Source organism: Drosophila rhopaloa, unplaced genomic scaffold, assembly GCF_018152115.1.
Source record: "Drosophila rhopaloa isolate 14029-0021.01 unplaced genomic scaffold, ASM1815211v1 contig_163, whole genome shotgun sequence".
NCBI lineage: Eukaryota > Metazoa > Arthropoda > Insecta > Diptera > Drosophilidae > Drosophila > Drosophila rhopaloa.
The window spans coordinates 14,938,440-14,958,464 of NW_025335043.1; the positions used below are offsets into that span (position 1 = coordinate 14,938,440).

At 38.2% G+C, this 20,025-nt stretch overlaps 1 protein-coding gene across 5 annotated transcripts; it reads left to right on the top strand.

Moving 5' to 3' along the window:
- The first annotated feature begins 20 nt into the window (after positions 1-20).
- LOC108040403 (PAN2-PAN3 deadenylation complex subunit PAN3) lies at positions 21-19,368 on the top strand. 5 transcript variants are annotated; one of them, XM_017117862.2, is made up of 14 exons: positions 21-92; positions 2,048-2,442; positions 13,826-13,902; positions 15,191-15,283; positions 15,801-16,400; positions 16,464-16,941; positions 16,995-17,111; positions 17,567-17,687; positions 17,751-17,873; positions 17,929-18,058; positions 18,123-18,259; positions 18,316-18,507; positions 18,665-18,827; positions 18,902-19,368. In XM_017117862.2, exons 2-14 carry the CDS (start codon positions 2,409-2,411, stop codon positions 19,010-19,012), a joined length of 2,376 nt encoding a protein of 791 aa, XP_016973351.1. In that variant the 5' UTR covers positions 21-92; positions 2,048-2,408; the 3' UTR covers positions 19,013-19,368. The 5 variants fall into 5 exon arrangements, with proteins under 5 accessions (XP_016973351.1, XP_016973352.1, XP_044314254.1 ...); XM_017117863.2 differs by lacking the exon at positions 21-92 and adding an exon at positions 1,499-1,582; XM_044458319.1 differs by lacking the exons at positions 21-92; positions 15,191-15,283 and adding an exon at positions 1,499-1,582.
- The last annotated feature ends 657 nt before the right edge of the window (positions 19,369-20,025 follow it).

Sequence of the window (20,025 nt, forward strand, 5' to 3'; positions counted from 1 at the left end):
GCTGAAACTGAACCAGCAGCCCTGGATTCCGTCCGCAGGGATTTCGTCACTCGCGAGATGCGGTCACACTGCGTGCGGCAAACGAAAAACATGTAAGAATACAATTATTTTGATTTTGTGTGTAAATTGTAAAGAAATTAGTAAGAAATACAAACGTGAGGGTGGCGACCTGTAAATGGTCAGTGAATGCGAAAAAGCCATGTGTTTTCCTATGAAAAACGCAATTTTCCAAGCAGACATTTTGGTAATGCATCGGTGTGAGTGGCATTGTTTGTGTTTGTGTGTGTGTGCAACAGCGGCAGCAATTAAAAAAAATAACAAAAAAAGTCAAAACAGCATAGACATTGGTTTGTTAAACATAAACTTTACTTGTTTGTTATCTGTGTAGTGTAAATAACAAATCTGGCCAAATTGCGTCTTAAAAAAAGGTGGTAAGATGGCTTTTTCTGGTTTTGTTCCTCATAGTAATAGGTGTTATAGAGAAAATCTAAGGATAAACTTGTTTGATTACAGCAAGTTTTGCAATATACATCTTCTCGTTCATAATAACCATACATTCGTTATTTGCAAATTAAGGATTTTTGTCCAGTGAATTTGTTAAATTATTTACAGCTGTTCCCACTAAAAAAGTGTATTCTTCCCATTTCATATTGTCCTGCTCTTTCTTACCTTTACCTTCTCCTCCTCTTTTTCGTCCTCTTTCCCTTTTCATAGCCAGCTGTTTGTCGCGTTCCACAAATATGGCTGGAGTGTGGATCGTATTGGGGGCTCGGGTTTTACATTTCTCTATGTGGAATGCAACCTGTGGCCAGCTGTTGGGTCCTGTTGAACTCCCCCCTGCTAAATGATATACACATCTATATATATGTATATATGCCAGTGTGTATAACAACGCCAATTGCTAGGGCTTCTGCAAAATATCCTGGCCACTTAAGGAGTTGAATAGGGTTTCACATTGTGTTGTAACAGAAAGCAGTTTGGTCTCAAATTTGGAGAAACAAAAAACTTAGTAACCCTTTTTATATTATTATTGTTCAAAGGTTGTAAAGCTTCTTTGACGTGGTAAACGCATATTTTTTTCAACAAAAACAAGACGGATTTTGAGATATAAATTTAAGATTATACAGTCAAGTAAATATTTTAAAGTCCTAGCAAATACAATTCAGTTTAGAAAAAGCATTAATGATTTCTAAGGGTCCTTTAAATTAAGGTTAAAATTTTAAAACTTTTTAAGTTTTATAAAATCAAACAATTTTTAATGTTTTTTTTAATATTAAATATTTTATATGCGATGAAGCTGTTAAACTCATGTAACTCCTTAAACGGAGACGATTTCCCACCACTCCTCAAATGAGATCCACAACGACTGTGTTGCACTCACAGCTGGCAATTGTTGTTGTTTTTATTCGAGCTCCTGAACGCACACATTCAAAATATATATATACATATAACACTCGGGGGTCGTTTGTGGACTCCATTTGGCTTGGCTGTTGGATCTTTTTTGCGTTTTCTTCATTCGTGCAGCGCCAATCGCGCGGTGTGTGTGTTTGCGTTTTTCTTATTTGCAAAATTGTTAAAAATGGTAATGAAAAAAGAATATACCAACTCCTTCAAAGGAAAACCTTAATTTTAGAATCTGCCAGGCAGCTTGGAACGTTTTTACCCAATTAAACACCCAAGGTACTTGGCAATATGTTGGCTTAGGTTCAGTGTGTATGTGTTTTGGATTGCGTTAAATATAAATCTCTAAAAATATGAAAAACAGAGTGAAGAAAAAGAGTGAAAAATTGTAAAACAAATATGCGCGCAATTGTGTCTGTATATGTGTGAAAAAGCGTCCCCATACACCCACACACGCTCGCTGGAAAATTTAATGAAATCCCAGCTCTATACCCCTCTCACTCCCACTCACTGTTGCTTTTTGCGATTTCATTTTGTCGCCCTTTTTTCAAAAACAAATAACAAATACAAATTGCCTTTATTTTACCGTGTTTTGACATCAAATACTAAACTAATTTCATATTCTTCTCTTTTTTGCATTTTGCAGTCGATGCGCCTTTATTGTTAATAATTTGCCCGAAAATGCATTTCAACAGCATAAAACTTTCGTGAAAAACTGAAAAAAAAAGAAAAAAAAAACTATTTAAAACGTACGATGTGAAAATGTGTTATGTGAAATTTAGCAGTTAAGCGCGGATTGTATGTATAATTTAAATTTTTGTTTCAATATTTTGTACAAAATAATTATTAACTGAAAAAAATCGAAAAAAAACCGAAAAAAATAAGCAAAAACAAGAAAAAGTTTTTTGTACTTAGTGCATATTATAACGAAGACAAAAACAAAGCGTAACGAAACGGGAAAAGGAGAGAGAAAAAGGAAGAGGCAAAGGCGGGAGCGAGAGAGAAAAATGTCAACGTTCTTGAACAATTTCTTCCCGGCAGGTAAGCAAAAACAAAGCCAAGCAAAGAAAATCAAACACAACAAACACAGGGAACGAAAAGAGAAGAAACACAGCTGGTGGCAGTGGGGTAGGCAAAAGCGTTTTTGGGGGTTTAATGAAGTACATACTTTAGTCAAGTAACTGCACAAAAATAGAGAATTTGGTTTTTCCATTTTAGATATTGGATAAATCATATTCTGACATGCCCATTAAATTTAGTTTACAGTAGATAAATTTAACTACTGTTTTCTTTTTAAAAACATTAAATTACATTAACATAATATTCACTTATGAACAACAACCGGTTCTTGTATTTTTTTGAAAACATATTAAACTTGTTAAATAATTTTTAGCCATTTTTCTACAATTGTGTTTACCCTAACAATAGTTTTGTTTTTACCAAATAGAGATCACTTTTATGATTTTTCACTGTAAAATATTTTATTTCCCCGAAAATCCCCTACTGAAATCCTTGCCACGCCACTGAAGGTGGCATTTAATTGAAAGTCACCTTTGGCATATTTCATAAGCGTTCTCACCGGGGTCATCCTGTAATTCAATTCTCTGTCCCTCTCTCTGTCGCTTTCTCGCTCCACTGGCGGCATGTAAATTGAATTTTCTTACCGAAGCGCATATTGTGATTATTGGCAATTACATGGACGTGACCAAGGAACAAAGGAGGCGAGTGAGAGAAGGGATAAGGGATAAGGACGGGAGTAGCGACTGAGAACCGAGAATATTTTCGTAATCAATCTACCCCAGACCAATATATTCGCTTCCCTTTAATTACGTGCATTCCGCGCTTCGATGCCATCGATTATTGTTTTCCATTTCTGCTTTTTATTCCTGGAAACTCTCAGATTCCCATTCTCTGCTCCTTGCTACCCCTCTGGGATTAGGAACAAGTTCCACACTTTGCATTCTCTTGCATTTTCTTTGTCCTACGAAGTAGATGGGAATACAGAGACCTAAACAGGAAAACTCATACAGGTATGGCAGGAAAAACCGCTTCCTCGATCCCTGCCCTATGCCAAATCCAAAACAATAAGACAATAAAGAAATGTTTGTAACGAGTATTGAAGCATGGGATACTCTCTATTTTTAGGGTGGCTTAACGATAAAATAATCCAGTATATTATAAATGGTACCCAAAAATATTTAATTTTGTAGAACTAAGATATTTAATTAAACTTACAGGGTTTTCTATTTCAAAAATGGGTGTTTTTATCTCCCTTTACGGTATTAGTTTTAATACTTATAGTAAATCTAAAAGCTTTTAAGTTTTATGCATAGGATATGTAAAAACCTCGATTTAAAGAATTTTTTTATAAAGTGTATTTCAGAAAAGAACGAACTTGAAAGCTATTCAATCAAATTTTTTTCCAAATAAAATTATTTTTTTTTAAATCAAGGCTTTATGCTGAGCTGAGATTTTAACAAAAATATAAAATCAGTGGGCTCAAATCAGACCTTTAACTGAGCTTAGATCGACTTAGCCATTTTATAATTATTTTGATCCAAGTCGTAGATCCCTCTGCAAGGGTATGACAACAATCGGAAAGCCTGAGAAAACACTCTGGAGAGGGGGTTGGCTGGGCTGGATGGATGCACTCCTTAAACCCGTTTGCAGAGCCGAAAATTCAGCCCGGTCAACTCTTTGGTGGCGTCAAAACAACAGGGAACCAGAACTACTACAACAATATCAACCAACAATAGCTGCTCATTTCAAGCTGAGCCCAACGGCAGCTGACGGAAACGAATTGACTCGGATGATGCGATGATACGTTGATACCATGGCACAATGGTGCAGCGTTGTCTGTAGGTGCACTGGGTTACCTGTTGATGGCCCTACCACTCACTGCTTTTCCTCCTCCTTTTCCTTTTTTTCTGATGGTGTCCGTTCTGGTCGAGCGCAATTGAGAACTGGTTTACCAACTCGCTCCTTCTTCCTGCACTTGCCCCACAACTGTTTGGGCCGTTTTTTGCGTAAACAAGAGAGGCTCAGACGAAATTGGAGATCTTGAGCTCTGGACTCTAATTTCTTTGTTTATATGTATTTTTTGTTACCCAAAACAGAAGGATTCACCTGGAAGAGAACCAAAAATGCTTACTTTGAAATGGGGTCCAGATTTAGTTACCTCCTGAATCTTTATATGTTCATAATAATAAGTTCATAACTATTCATTCATAAATATGGTTTCAAGGATATCTTTTACTATAAATTATTGATTAATTATATTTAATTGGCTTATTTTGCCAGTGACCAATGTGTCGTTAATATTAAAATGAAGACATGCCCTAATTCACAATTTAAACCACGATATACATTTTGTATATACTTAATAGCTGACAGTAAAATATATTACTCCATTATTCGAGTCCATAATTTAAACGATTTTTCTGAGCCTTTTCGTGACGTTAGAACGTTAGGTTTGCAGTGGAAAAGAGGCGAGAGCAACTGGTTCTGTGTATATGGTCATCTTGAATGGGGTCTTCGGACCAGCTGTTGGCCAGTTCTTCCATCTCCCAAAGCTTCAATCGCCAAACATTCAATTTGGGCCTTTTGTTTATGGCCCATAAAACAGCGAGCAACAAAAGGAAAGCGCCGATTGTTCGGCGGTTCAACGCTGTGCAAATATTTTCGCTCAACTTTATTGACGTACCAACTAAAAGCCTCCTGAAAGTACCGCCCCGCACTCCACTTTCCCCCCTTTCACCGCCACTCGATTCATCTCCACGAAAAACACAGAGACAAGCTTAATTTTATTTCTATCAACTTTTTTTTACTGCCTAACGATTCGTGAAAAGTTTTTGCTTTTGTTCTTCCGCTTTTTATTATGCGACAAGTGCACGAAACATGAAAATTGTATCGAAAACAAAAGGAAAAATTGGCCAGAGTCTAGCAAACTATAAAAGCTAGAAAACAAAAAATAACTATCGATTGATTATACTCGAATTTGTTGTCTGCCGCGACAGGAAGGCACCTCTTCCCCTTTTTGTTTACAAAATTTCACGGAAATTGCCTGAACTTTTTCATCAGCCTTCCTCCTTCAATGTTTTTCTCACATTCTTCTTTGTTTATGTCGCTAAATTTAGTTATAACATTTTTTAGGGGTTCTGTATAATGGGGTTTGCATGCTTTTATTATTTACCTACCAAGTTTATTTTTAGTCAGTCAGCTTTTCTTTTACAAATGACTCATTTCTTGGGTCATTGTTTTTAACAAAGCTATCAAGTCACGATGATCAAATCCAACGATACAAGTTCTCGTTGTTGGAATTTTGGATTGAATAAGATGGGAAAATTATTTGACACTTATTGATTGATAATTATATGATCAAGATTTTGTATATAACAATGTCATTTCTAAATTTGGCATTCTAAGAAGTTCTTAAAAAAACTTGTGGTACTTGACGTACATGCGCGTACGAAAGCTGTTTAAATAAAAAGTTTGAGGAATTAAATTTGTGGAATTTTAAAAGAAATAAATTGAAAATTGTGTATAAAATAAGAAATTTATTTATTGATTAAGCTTATCTGTTTGCCAGTTCAGTTAATTTTAATTTTTGTGAGATAATCCCGACCACCGGAACTGATTAGGGGTGAAATTTCGTTTTTGGAATTATCGCGGTTTTAGTGTGAAAACCCCTTTTATCGTAGTCTCGTCTTTTGTTTTGAGATCCATAATTTAATTATCGCCGTGCTAGCGACATTGCAGACAACTTGACGTCGCTAATGTGCCAGACTTGTCACTTTTGTTTTTGCTGCGGCTATTACACTAGTTTTTATTTGTATTGTTGGCCGTTTGTTTTCATTTCCCCGCGAAATTCCAAGGCGCAGCGCAACAAAGTATGCAACACATTCTTTTGTTGGCACGCACCAGTCTTTAGCATATTTTAGCTCTTCGTTTTTCTTTTCGGCAAGCGGCTAATAATGACACCACCAGCTTTGTGTGTCCCCCTGCCTTCTTTCGCCTTTCCCCGCTTTTCCCCCTTTTGTATTTTGGTCTCTTTGGCTATTTAATTTCGCATTCGCTTCTTGGCTTGCCAAAAATCACATTGCGCCCTTGAGTCAAAATGTTGTGCACACACGCATTACTCATACGTCGGGGTTTCCGCCCGTTTCCCATTTTCCTTTTCGCATTTCCCTGCCATTATAATGGGATATAACCCAAGAATATCTCGTAAATACGCCGCTGGGCCTGTGCCCACAGTCTAGTGGCCATAAAGCAATTTGGCCAAGTGCGTGGCCCGGACACGTGCCAAACAATATGGCATCTGCATCTCGGCCAGTTTTATTGCCTTCGGTCCGTGTCATTATCTCCAGTTCCATGCTGGTCGACAGAACGGATTTCCGCTGCCTTTCATGCAAATCGCTAGGGGGAGTTTTTAGGGATTCTGTGAAATGTGCTCACAGAGCACAAGAAATAAGCATTATTAATTGGTTTTTTTTGTTGACAAAAAGCTTGATTTAATTTACAAAAAATATATAAAACTCCATGAGATTTGGAAGGTATTACAATTTAAGATCAAACTAAACTTGCAAAAGTTATAATATAATCTAATATAGATTTGGTGAATCGATTAAGAAATAGTAAAAAAAGTAATGAAAAATGAATTTTAAAAATAATTGCTTCAAAGATTAAATAGATTTTCGCAATATGCTTATCAAAGATAACGCTGGAAGTAATTTAATGATATGCTGATTATTATAAAATTCAATTATTTTTAAATTTATATGTAGCTTCTATCTGTTTATCTGCATAGCAGTTATCGCTCAAGAGTGTTTGCCGTGCTCAATATTTCCAATTTCGATTATCAATTCTGGTTTCCTTCGGGGAATATTCTGGGGTGCCCAGTGCCCCCAAAACTGTATTATCACGCGCTCGCGACGTTTGTCTTTTTGCCTTTTGCTGTTTTGTTTCGCTTCGGTGGGGGATTTCATTTTGTATTTTTGTGTTTGTTTTTGTTGTTCTCGCATTGTTGCGCATTGGCTGTTTGCTTTTGCACTTTGCTTCGTGTTTTTGTGTTGAGAGGTGTTTGCTTTTTATTTTATTTTCTCGTGTCTCCGTTTCTCTGAATCTCCGTTTTTCTCTCTTTTTTTTCATTGCGGTGCTTACTTTTTGTGTGTTTTTTTGTTAGTCACTCTTTGGCAGCGGTCGCGAACGTTAGTAAACGGCGGGTTATTCAAACCCACGCCCCCCTTTTCGACACCTACGCCTCTGTCTTTGGAATTATCATATGCGAGTGTGTGAGTGCCTCGGTGTCAGCGTGTTTGTGTGGAGGTCTTAACGGTTAACGCGCTGGAAAAGTGGAGCGATAAAAACAAAAAAAAAACAGTTGAGAATCGGAGTATAATGCGTGACATGTGCTAACCCCCCGAGGTAGAGTGCTGTTGCTTCTGCCGTCAATCACACGAGGGCATCAATCAAATGCTGACTCTGAAACTGAGACGTACAAAGAACAACCCAGTAAAAGGGCAACTAAGAGAGACATGAAGAACTTTCACAATGTGCTTTATTTCTACAGTCCAACTTCAATAGTTACAACTTTTCGAGTCAATTAACTGTAATATTTTTATTTATAAAACCCTGTCTAAATAAAGATTGTTTGAAGTCTAAAAGATTGACGATAACAGCATAAGTTGTATCAAAGCAGGCGATTTTTTAAATACCACTGATAACAGCATTCTACGCTTAAGGTTCATGAAATGACGTGCCCGCGACTCTACAATTTATAAACTTAAGAAATTTATCGCATTTCACTGTTTAAGTTCATAAAAGATTTATCTTCATCTGTATATGTAAATACTTTTAAATATTTTCCTTATCTAAACTTTTAAGAATTATTACTTCAGAGAACACTTACATTTTATTTTCGTGAACTTCCTTAGTTTGGTTAACATATTTTAAAGTTTGATTAGGTACGTTTGACTGTGTCGCTCTTCCAGTCTGCATATCATTTTGCGGCTCGCTTCACATTTACAACTTCCGCTACTGGTGTCACCCCCCACCTTCTTATTTTTTACCCTGTAACTTTTTCTTTGTCAACTCGATGGCCGCATTTCGAAAATTTAAAACTTCGCGCTGTCGAAATCGCATGCATACGAAAATGAATACGAACGGCGAATAAATAAAATAAAGCGAGTAGGCTTAATTTCATGTGTACATATTTACACACAATTTACATTTCGGACGTTTTCGTTTTGGTAGAGGCTTTCGCAATTGTGTTGTGTTGCCTAGTGTGAGTTGAGCTTGAGGAGATATATCCAGTAGATATTATCTACCCCAAAAAACCCCCTCGATTTGACCTCCCCCGCTTGAAAAGCTTGCACAGCTGTTCGGCTCGAGCGTCTATGATTGAAAGCAGCTGTTGTTGCTCAGCGAAAAATTGGGTCAAACTGTTGCTGTTGCCGCTTGTTGTTGCTGTTGCTGTTGCCTTTTGCCGCTGGCAGTAAACCAACCAAACTTGTCTGTTGGCCAACAAAACGACACAAAAAAAAAACAGCTCAGCTCGTAGCTCTCTGAGGTTAGCTTTGTCCGATATCGAGCTCAGATTGCGATCAGCAGTAAAAACGATTGACAAGCAGTTTACGGTTCTGTTGGCCAAGTTTAGAGAAGCGGCCAAGAGAACAGAAGCCGGGCAGAAGAGTGATCTCGTCGATGGGTTCCCACCAGCTGAATTAATATATTCGTTAACCACTCGGAAGGAGACTGGTGGGAAAATGTTGTACTAAACTATAAACTATCAATTATAATTTATTTTCAAGTAGATCATTTAATATTGTGGTTTTGGTAGCCTCAAACACCTGTCCCATCAGCTTTAACAATTGAGGATTTTAGCTTTGCAAAATAATTTTCTTTTTTTGTGCTCTTTTTAAGATACTAATACAACACTCAATTAGCACATTAAATATTAAATCAAAAGGTAAAAATGCCTGATTTAAATGTCATTGAAAATAAAAATCGCTTTAAATAGTTTAGATAGTTTACTAATGGCATAAGTTATTGGCAACTATAAATTTTAAGTGCTGCATAAGCACTTTAAATATTCAGTCAGTAGTTCAACATTGAAAAATATTGTCTTAAATGCAAAGCAAATCTCAAAGTTCAAGCGCATTGAACATTATTTACCCGTTTTGTCATCTGACGACAATATCGTTTCAAGTTGTTGTATTATTATGGACAATTTGTCATTGAATATATTTTCCGCCATCAACCGACTCAATTATTATTGCCATTTTCTTGCTTGAGCACTGTTAACCTAAATCAGTTAATAAAAACTATATAAATATTTTTAAATAGATAACAGGGTTAAAATAATAGTTTTTTTTATATGTTTTTAATGGAAAAATGCTTTTAAAGAAGCCATGGCTTTTTGTTATCTTCTATTTTTTTCAATTACAGAAAATACTTTGTCTTGACATATGTGTTCTTATCTTTTGACTTTTATTTTGAGGTGGTGTTCTCTTGTCATTTAACTTTAAATGACATTTTAACAGGGAATCGTGGTTCTTTTTTAGGTCTCTTAATAATTTGGTTTCTTACAATCAATTTCTTAAGATCTCAAACAGGAAATTATGGTGGGGCCGATCAATATGTACATAGAGTAACAATTTTGTATACCTTGTGTGTTAGCGTTTGACTGCGGTTGGGCTGATAATGAAGCCAAAGCCTTGGCTATAAATATTTCATTTATAATGTACTTACAAATGTGTGCGAGTGAATTATTATTACACCGACAGCTTTCATGCCATAAAGCGATGAACACGTGTGTGAGTGCCCTCCCCTTTTCGCCCCCCCACACGCTCAACATTTCGATGTGAACTTATCAGATGATCGCTTTCAGCCCCTTTGCACGCCCCACTCTCATAATTAGAATCCGCAAAATACTCGTTTCGGCGATGGGCAAACACATGATTGCACTGAAAAAATATTGATATTTAAAGAATTATCAACTCGATATACTTTTTATGAGGCTTTTAAAAAAGTCCAAAATGATCCCAATTTGTTTCGCTCAGAATGCAATCACCTCCGATCATGTAGTAATATAAGGGTCATTGGAACCGAAACTGGGTGCCTCTCAAACTGTGAGCACTTTGGTGCCGTAAGAGAAATAAACAAACAAACAACGCCAATGGCTTTTCATTGTTCTTACTGTTGCGCGTGTGCCTGCAGAGCTTAAACTTTTCCAGTACAGTGGAATTTAAGTAATTTGGACTACAATTATGGGAATATTATTAATTAGTATAGTATAGATAGTATTCGAAACTTGGCAAAAGATTAAAAGATTTGGCCTCTTCCAGCCAAAAGAAAGTAGGCAAAAATAATCAAATTTTTAACAGGGAAGAAAACTTTAAGATTATTTATAAAGATTTAATTTTATTCTTTTATGCATTTATGTATTAAAGAGACAGAAATTTGATGTATTTACTGATCAAAGTTAACTTCAGGCTCATGATCAGTTACTTTAGAACTCACTCGGGTTACTTTGGTTGGTGAAAATTCAAGGTAGTTGAGGTTGACTGTAACTGCTGCAGTACAAAAACAACAACAAGAACTGCAGCTATAGCTACATATTTACTGTTAATCGGGCGGAAGAGCGAGCGGACCCCAAACCACACGCCCACTTTGTCTTCGTCGCTCGTCTTTCATCGTCACACAGTTTGACACGCACTGTGGGGCCACGCTCACGCTTGCTCTTGATTTTACCCGCTCTTTCTATCTCCCTGTCCTCGCTGGCCTGGCACAGTGGGACAAATTAACACTCAGTGGGAGTATTATGTACCACCGAATGAATGACATTCAATACCCTGAATACTTTAACCCAACAGGATCCTGAATGGACAAATCAAAAAGCATCACCAGACATGGGAACAAACTAATATTTTTTTGGTTAAAATATTTGTTTATCTCTGCAAATTTAAAGATGCAGAATTAACAATTTTTTATGAGGACCAACAAAACATAATAAATAATCTCAAAATGAAGTTATAGATGCCATAAAAATGCCTATAAATGTTTGTGAGATACTTGTCAATAATTACATTTTCAATCAGATTTTCGACTATTTCGACCACTGTGCCCAGTCGTTGGTTGCCGCGTTTCCCCAAAGCAAGAAGCGGCTGGTGATTTCAGTTTAGAGAACGCTGCGCTGCCGCTCGGTTCGTGGCGCGATCGAAGGTCCGATTTGAACCGATCCGATCTGTTATTTTCACCGCTTGCATATTCATTACACCAACGCCGAGTCGACCGAAAGCAAAAACAACAGCGACAATTACGCGGCTCTCCCTTTTGAATAATAGCAACAAAGTGAACGCTGGGCGGTAAGCGGTAAAAGGTAGACTATACCGCTCTGCCACATCTACATATTCGCCTTACGTGACGTAACAGCGTACTTTTTGTTATTGTTTGGCCTGCTCCCCAAACGTGTGACTATCTATCTATATAAATATATCTGTACGCGAACGTATATATCTGAGTGTGGCGTTTTCATGAACGCGTTCGTGATCTTTGAAGCAAAACAAAGCTAAAGCTGTCCATTTCACCGCGAAACGCAGCATAAGGCAACGGCCCAATAATCATCGGTTTTCTATGTGAATATACGTTTATATATGTACATGTAACCGAACAGCGAACTTGGTCAGAAAACCCTAAAATATAGACGTAGCTGTATGGTTTTTTTTTCTGCCGACGTCATGCCAACAAACAACCAGTGGCTAACGATTTATGTAAAGTGAAAACAACTTTGGTTCTGGCCATGTTCAAGTAAGTTTTGGCCTGTCAAACTGTAGCCAACACCTGTTTGTGGCTCCCAAACTGTCGCCCTGCCTTAACAGGTTATCGCACCCCCTGTTCCTCCACTTAATTAGCCTGCCCAGTGCACAAAATATGAATAAATAAGAGCACCACATAATAATTATCATTAGCATAGGCATTCAATTAAATTGCTTTGCGTTCTGTTCGTTTGTGTGTTTGTTTTCCAATTCGAAGTCAAATAAATAAAATCGGGCAACGAATTATTGCTTATATGGCTACAGCATCATCAACAGCAACAATAATCGCGGATTTTGTAAACAACATTTTTGGCCCACGAATTTTTGGTACCCATTTAATAATAATTTACCCTTCCGCTTTTCACACAATGGGTTGTATTTAAGCAAAATTTTTTATCAATGTAATTTTAAACATGAGTTTCTTAGCTTAAACTGTCTTTAAAAAAAAATCATTTTAAAATACTTTATTTATTTAATATTTCATATAAATCCTGATTCAAGATTCATTCCAAGAATTTTTTATATAAAAAGCTGAGTTTGCCATACAAATATTTCCTGATAAGGTTTTTAAAGCAATTCTCTGCCATTTTGATTACTTGAAAGTATTTAGTGTGGGCTATGATTGTTATTTAAATATAGATTAGACGTTGCCATTTTCAAAGCTTGGGAAATAATGCACATTGAATTAAACAGCAGTTATTTAAAAATAAACATCCCAATAAGGCTTATTAAAATTCAGTCAATAAATATGGTCGACTCCCTGCCGAAATTGCCGGAGAACCGAATACAACCTGCTCCACATAAATAAAAAAAGTTTTTACGTATTCGTGTATATGCTATACAGCGAATTCAAGGCCAATATCACTTGTTTTCTCTTCGTACATTGGCAAGAGGCATTGGCCCCGTACCCCGAATAAAATGTTTTGCATTTGAAATTGAATTTTTCACTTTCGGTTTGGCAGAGGCAAAGTCACTTGCATTTGAAACGAGTCTGCTTAGCATTGATTTAACACTCAAATATCCGGTGGAGAGGGCGCGTTCAAAAATCGTAGAACTTTGAAAGCAAGGCAAGAATACAGCATAAAAACGTTGATTAGTCATGTCGCCGCTGCTTCCCAGTTGTCTACATAGGAGGAAGGTATAGTGAATAACACCTGAGTAGCCCTACAATAGCACACACACACACACATACAGACCACTCTATTTTCTGCGGTGTGTTGTTTTTTTTGAAATGTGCGAATTGCTAAATTCTAAGTTTGGCGGCTCTGTTGTTTACCGCAGAAATTGCGTCTTGGCTGTTATTTGCTTTGACCTGGAGTCTCAAGAGGAAGCGGGAGAAGCGGAACAAAAATATATTGCGCATACTCCAAAAATGTTGGGGCCTACGCGCGTTATCGTCGTATCGATAACTGTGGAAAATAACAAGAAATATAACAAAAAAAATTAATGTTTGGGTGGAGAAGAAGGGGGGAAAGTTTGACGGGGTAGGCTTATCGCACAAATACCACACATAGTGTTCCTGTTTATGTTTGTTTAATTGATTTCCAATCAATTATCGTGTGTAACGCAACTTTCTCTATAATTCCCTCTGTTTCGTGCTCTATTTCTAGATACGGCTGCTATGGATCCAATTTTCTTCTCGCCAACGAATGGTATACCGTCAGAGAGTAAACTCGCTACTTATATGGTAAGTTTGCTTATTTTATCCCCAAACTTTTTATCAAAGTTCCCCTGAAAAATAAAAAACGAAAACAAGGCGATAACACTTTATGTGGAAGAATATCTTAACCCCCCAATAGAAACCACCCACTGAAAACAGCTGTTGACCGCCAAGTTAACAGCTGGCCACGTTTGCTCAAGTATTTTTAATTATGCTTCATTTGTTTTCACTCAATTTACTCGAACCATTTCAATTTCAACGCTTAGTAGCACATAATATACACTTGACCGACTTTTTCGGTCTCTTTTTATTTTATTTTTGGGTCCACTGACACACAAAGTGCCATATAAGTCGTATATGCACGTTAAATATCAATTTGTGTTTATGCATGGATTTTTTATTCTCTGTGGGCAAAACTTTGAGTACATATAACTTTAGCGAAGCTTGAAAACCACGGGAATTATTAACAATAAAATAGTAATGTAGCAGCCGAATAATTGCCAAGAAAGTGTGCTAATGGAAAATATAAGGAATTTAATGGCCATAAAGTCGAGCATTTGCCGCTTAAATTAATTTGTACAATTCAAAAATCAGCAAATCAAATGGAGCAATTCGATGAGAATATGGTGCAATACCATGACATTTATTAATCAATTTTATATACGTAACTTTTTATAGCTTTTAGGGATATGGTGGCATATTTGTATTTTCTTGTTAATTTGAAGAAATGATTTAATGTTTAACCGCAAAGGAAGTTTAGATATTGGGAACAGAAATTTCTTTTGCAGTTGAAGTATTTTATTAAATATTTATTTAATAATAATAGTCGATCTCAGATCCTTAAAGCGCACGTTATTGTATAAGTTATAGATAAGATGTCGTTGTATACGATTATCAAGAACGGTTTTGTCAGATTTTTCTATAAATTCTTTCTTTGTCAAATAAGGGTGAAGAAATGGTTTGTTATGAATAACATCTAATACATGAGGTCTTAAGTAATGTATTTTTATGGGAATGGCACTGCAATGTCTGATATTTCAAGTTGTGGACTTTAGATAAGATAATGACACAAGCTCTATAGTAGAGGCTATGGTATCTGTAGCAGACGACACTCCACAGATATTTTAAACAATACACTTAAACCCCAACTGATTGCTCCCCATCCATATCTGTAATTCTTATGATCCAATTATAATTTGCTCAGCCATCTTTAACTTCGAATTCCCAAGCACGACTGAATATCTTACTATTTTCTTTGTATTTCTCTGAACTTCTATCTATCCGTCTACTCCGATTTTTTTGTGTCTCATCTCAGAATCGACAGAATGTCGCCACACCGAGCGGTTATGGGCTGAATAACGGGTTCTCACTACTTAATTTGGATTCGCCCCTAAATAAAAAATCCCAGGTAAAGCCGTAAATATCTGGTTCCCCCTCCCATTGTTTTCTTTGACATCCACGAAACGCGTTTGTAAATGTTTACGTAGAGGTTTATATTAGCCCTTTAGTGTAGTAGTTAGTTTAGTGTTATACTATCCTGCAAAACGTACAACAAGTGTTTATCTGTGTGTTGTTAACAGGTCTGTTTTAATTAATTACAATTTTCTAATTCGGCAAGACATTGTAAAACTGATTTTATTTGGCATATGATTATTTAACCAAGTTGGTGCTGTTACTTATTTACTTATTTTAAATCCACTTTAACGAAATAGCATAAACAACTGTTTTAACATTTTGATTACATGATTATTTAAATTATTAAATTGAAAATAAGTAAGAAAAAAAATAAGGACAGCTTTTTCCTGTCCTATCTAAATATTTGAGAACCTTACCACATTAAGCAAATTCTTGCCGAATTAGAAAGTCGAAATGGTGATTTTGGTATCTTTACTATACATTACTCTTCCTTAATGGATTTCCCATAGGTCACGCCGCAGTCGCCCGAGTTCATTCCAACGCGCATAAACTCGACCCCCAACTTCTACGCACCATATCACAACGCGCCCATGCAATTGAGTAATGGGCTCAACGGCGTCAATGGGTTAACAGCCGCCGCAGCAGCAGCAGCAGCCGCCGCAGCAGCCGCCGCCGCCGCATCAGTGCCCTCCTCTACGTCATCGGTAGCCGCCGCTTCCGTGACCATCAGCAAAACGGCCAACGGCGGCGCCTCCATGCTCGCCCTGCAAAAGTCCGCCTCCATTGCCACCGTCACCATCGCACAACAGCAGCAGCAGTCGCAGCATCCACAGAAACAGCAACAGCATCCGCCACCGGTGGGCGGTGGAGCGGTCTCCGCCGCCTCCGCTCCCATTGCGATCAGCGCACCACCGAATCCCGCCGCTGCCCCCTTTGTCAGCATGTCCGCCCAGACGCCATTAAAAGGACGGGGTGCCATGCTGCGCCAGGAGTCGCCCACGGCAGCCATGCTGGCGGGTGGAGGACCCGGCGAGAAGTCGCCACCTCACGGGATGACGCCGCATGGAGCCTCGCCCATACCCACATCGTTGCCCACCAGCGTCCATCAGGTGAGTGTGGTGATCCAGTCAATAGAAAGTCACTTACTAATCATATTTGAATCCCTTCCTCAGGAGAACGTCGGCGGCACCATCTACTTCTATCCAACTGCCAACGCACAGAACAGCCAGCCCGTCGTCAACTCCGTGGTGGTGGACACAACGCACCCGGCCCACCACGGCGTTAGTGCTGTGGCGCCCATGAGCGCCGTTGGCGGGGTTCAGACGACCATAATGTACACGGGGCATGTGTATCCGGGACCGTCCTCCAACGTTATTACCCTGCAGCCGAAGACGCAGCTGGAGTCGGCCTTCTTCATGCCAGACGAGATGCGCTCCGAAGTCCTGGCCCGCAACGAGATCTCTAACCTGATCATGGACGCAGCGGAGGCTGCGCAACACGCCCTGCCGATGGAGGTGGACAACTACCATGCGCTGTATCCGCTGGAGCCGCCGGCACAGCCGATGCACGCCAAGCTAACGCTCCCCGCCAGCACTTATCGGGCCACGCACAACACGACGGGCTACAAGTACTGTCTGCGAAGGTTACATGGTGAGTTACTTAGGGAATCCCTTTGAATTCTTTTGATTAAACTGTATTTTTAGGTTTCCGCCTGCAGTCGACCAAGTGCATGACGTTAGTGGAGATGTGGAAGAAGCTGCAGCACACGAATGTGGTACAATTGCGTGAGGTGTTCACGACAAAAGCATTTGGTGATAACTGTAAGTTGGGAGAGGTCTCTAGAACTATAAGCTTTAAGTGTGCGTTTAATGCTGCTCTGGAATTAAAGACGAAGTCATCTTTATTATTATGGGGTAAATCCAGAAGGTTGCAACATTTCGAAATAGAAAAGATTTGATAGTTAAGCTTTAGCAGATACGTTTGGTAAATCCTAATTTATGATTGACGAATTTAGCTACTCGTGGTCATGATTTATCAATAAAGAAAATATTTCTTAAGGTTATGTTTGCCGGAATCCATTGCGATTGCTGGTATTATTTATAGCTCAACACTTAAAATTTTCTTAATCTCAACTTGGTAATCACTGATAAAGAGAGCGTTAACCTTGATTCCGTAAAAATATGGTGACATTTGATAGGGTAAAGCAGCAATTGGGATTTTTAAAGGGAATTATACAACAATTATCATGTCAATAATGATTATCGGGCACCCACAGCTTTAGTATTAGTGTACGACTATTATCCCGGCTCACAAACATTACTGGCCAAATACTTCACACCAGCGCCAGATACCAACGGGTACACTGATCCATTCCAAGGCGAGGCACGCCCCTTCAGGTGGGTTTTTCCTTTCGACAAGATTGTCCAATTGTTTCAACTAATGCAATATTTATTTTACAGTCATAAGAGCAACATGCAGCGGACGAGCAATGGACCACTGCTGCCGGAGGCCACCATCTGGTCGATCATCATGCAGCTGACCGCCGGCTTAAAAGCCATTCATCATGCAGGTCTTGCCTGCAAGTAAGGAACTATTACAATATTATTCAGACAGAAACTTATTAATACTTCGTTTCAGGGTTCTGGATCCCACAAAGATCATAGTGACGGGCAAGCGGGTACGGTTTAGCTCCTGTTGCATCTCGGACATTACACAATTCGATCCGAATGCGGCCAATCCCTTGGCCCTCGTTAACATGCATCAGCAGGTAAATAGTTCGTTTGTTATTTTACCCATGAAGTTGATATTAATCATTTTTCGTATGCCTTCAGGACGATCTGACCGCTTTGGGTCGCTTAGTATTAGCGCTTGCCTGCCGCTGCCTTCAATCCGTGCAACGCGACAATGTCCAGTCGAGCATCGACATGGTCACGCGAAACTACTCCACCGATCTGCGTAACTTCATAGTGTAAGCAAATCTATCTTTAGGTACTCTACTTTTTGACTAATCATTGCGATCTCCAGTTACCTCTTTACCACGAATAACCGTCGTTCGGTGACCGATCTGATGCCGATGATTGGGGCCCGTTTCTATACACAACTGGATGCACTGCAAAGTCAAATTGATATGCAGGAGGACGAGCTGGCCAAGGAGATGGAAAACGGGCGGTTGTATCGCATTTTGGTTAAACTAAACAGCATCAATGAGCGACCCGAGTAAGTTTACCTATAGTCGAGGGTCAAAATGAAGACACAAAATACTCTTTTTCGGTGTAAAGTGACAAAAGTTTTAAAGTTTATAACCATAACTGGAAGAAACATCGATGCAACATCGATACATTTAGTGATACATACCTATATCCACCCCTTACAGCTTCAATCTGGACTGCACTTGGTCCGAGACTGGTGATAGATACATGTTGAAATTATTCCGTGATTATTTGTTCCATTCCGTCACTGAGGATGGCCGGCCCTGGCTAGATCACGCACACATTGTACAATGCCTCAACAAGCTGGATGCTGGCTGCATAGAGCGCGTAAGTAAAGTCGGAATTGATTGCATTGTGTGTTAAAGAGATATAATAAGCTAATGAGAAATACACCTTTGTAGGTGCAACTAATGTCCCGCGACGAGCAATCGGTACTCATCGTCTCCTACGCTGAACTCAAGAATTGTCTGGAGAACGCCTTCTCCGAACTGATGTCAAGTGCGGCCAACTGAGCACCTCGGGGGAAAAAAAAACAGGAAACCGGAAACAGGAAACTGATTCTGATAACTGAAAACACGCGCAGCTCACTTAGCCACCCTCCGCACGACCACAAAGCGACTACGATTAAACGGATTAGCTACTAAGCGAAACATTCATTACGACTAAGACATTTTGAGAACCATAAACAAATAAAATACGAAGATGTTTATTGTTAAGCCAAAACCGAAAAAGAAACAAAAACAAAAAAAAATGAAACCCAATATCCAATGTTATGTTAGCTCTTAACTAAATTTTAGGCATTTAAAACAATACAAAAAGAAACAACCACAACCACAAAAATAAACCAACAACAACAACTTTTTGAAAACGAAATCTCTCCAAAAGAAAAACGCAAAACTACAAAAAAAGCAAACAATACAAAAAAAAACAAGAAAAAATCAACTTAAAAGCAAAAAAATTTGAAAAATTTGTTTAAAAAAAAACGCAAAAAAACACATAAAAAGGGAAAAAGAAATCACGCGAAAAAGCCGAGAAAACATGGATCTATTTTTACAGAGCTAAGAGAGGATGAAAGTATTTATAAATATGTATTAAAAAATCGAAAGAAAAAAATTGTAAAATTTTGCAACAATAAATAACTGTAATGACAAACAATTGCAAAAGTGCAGCAAAATCGTTGAGCAACAACAAAAAAATATGAATTCAATGCAGAGTAGATGGATAAGGATTATGAGAAACGTAGAGAACGTAAGAAAGTGAACAAGGAACCACATAAAATGTTTATAAAGCATGTCTGACAATGATCGCCTGCCTCTTCTCCCCTACAGTAAACAAAAAAAAACGGAAAAGCAGTTGAGAAACCGAAATGAAATGGAAACGAATGGAAAAGCGAGAGGCGCAGACGAGCAGGAACGACAACCGAGAAACGTTTTTTATTTTTCAAACTGTGTATTTTTTATAGCAAAATATTTAAAAAAAGAAAAAACACAAATTTTCTAAATACAATTTAAAATGTTTACAAAAA

Bases quoted from the DNA above. Each gene is read 5' to 3' on its own strand.
- LOC108040403 (XM_017117862.2), top strand. From the start codon at position 2,409: ATGTCAACGTTCTTGAACAATTTCTTCCCGGCAG. The intron at 17,688-17,750 runs GTGGGTTTTTCC...TTTATTTTACAG, and splicing joins GGCGAGGCACGCCCCTTCAG to TCATAAGAGCAACATGCAGC. The intron at 18,508-18,664 runs GTAAGTTTACCT...CACCCCTTACAG, and splicing joins AGCATCAATGAGCGACCCGA to CTTCAATCTGGACTGCACTT.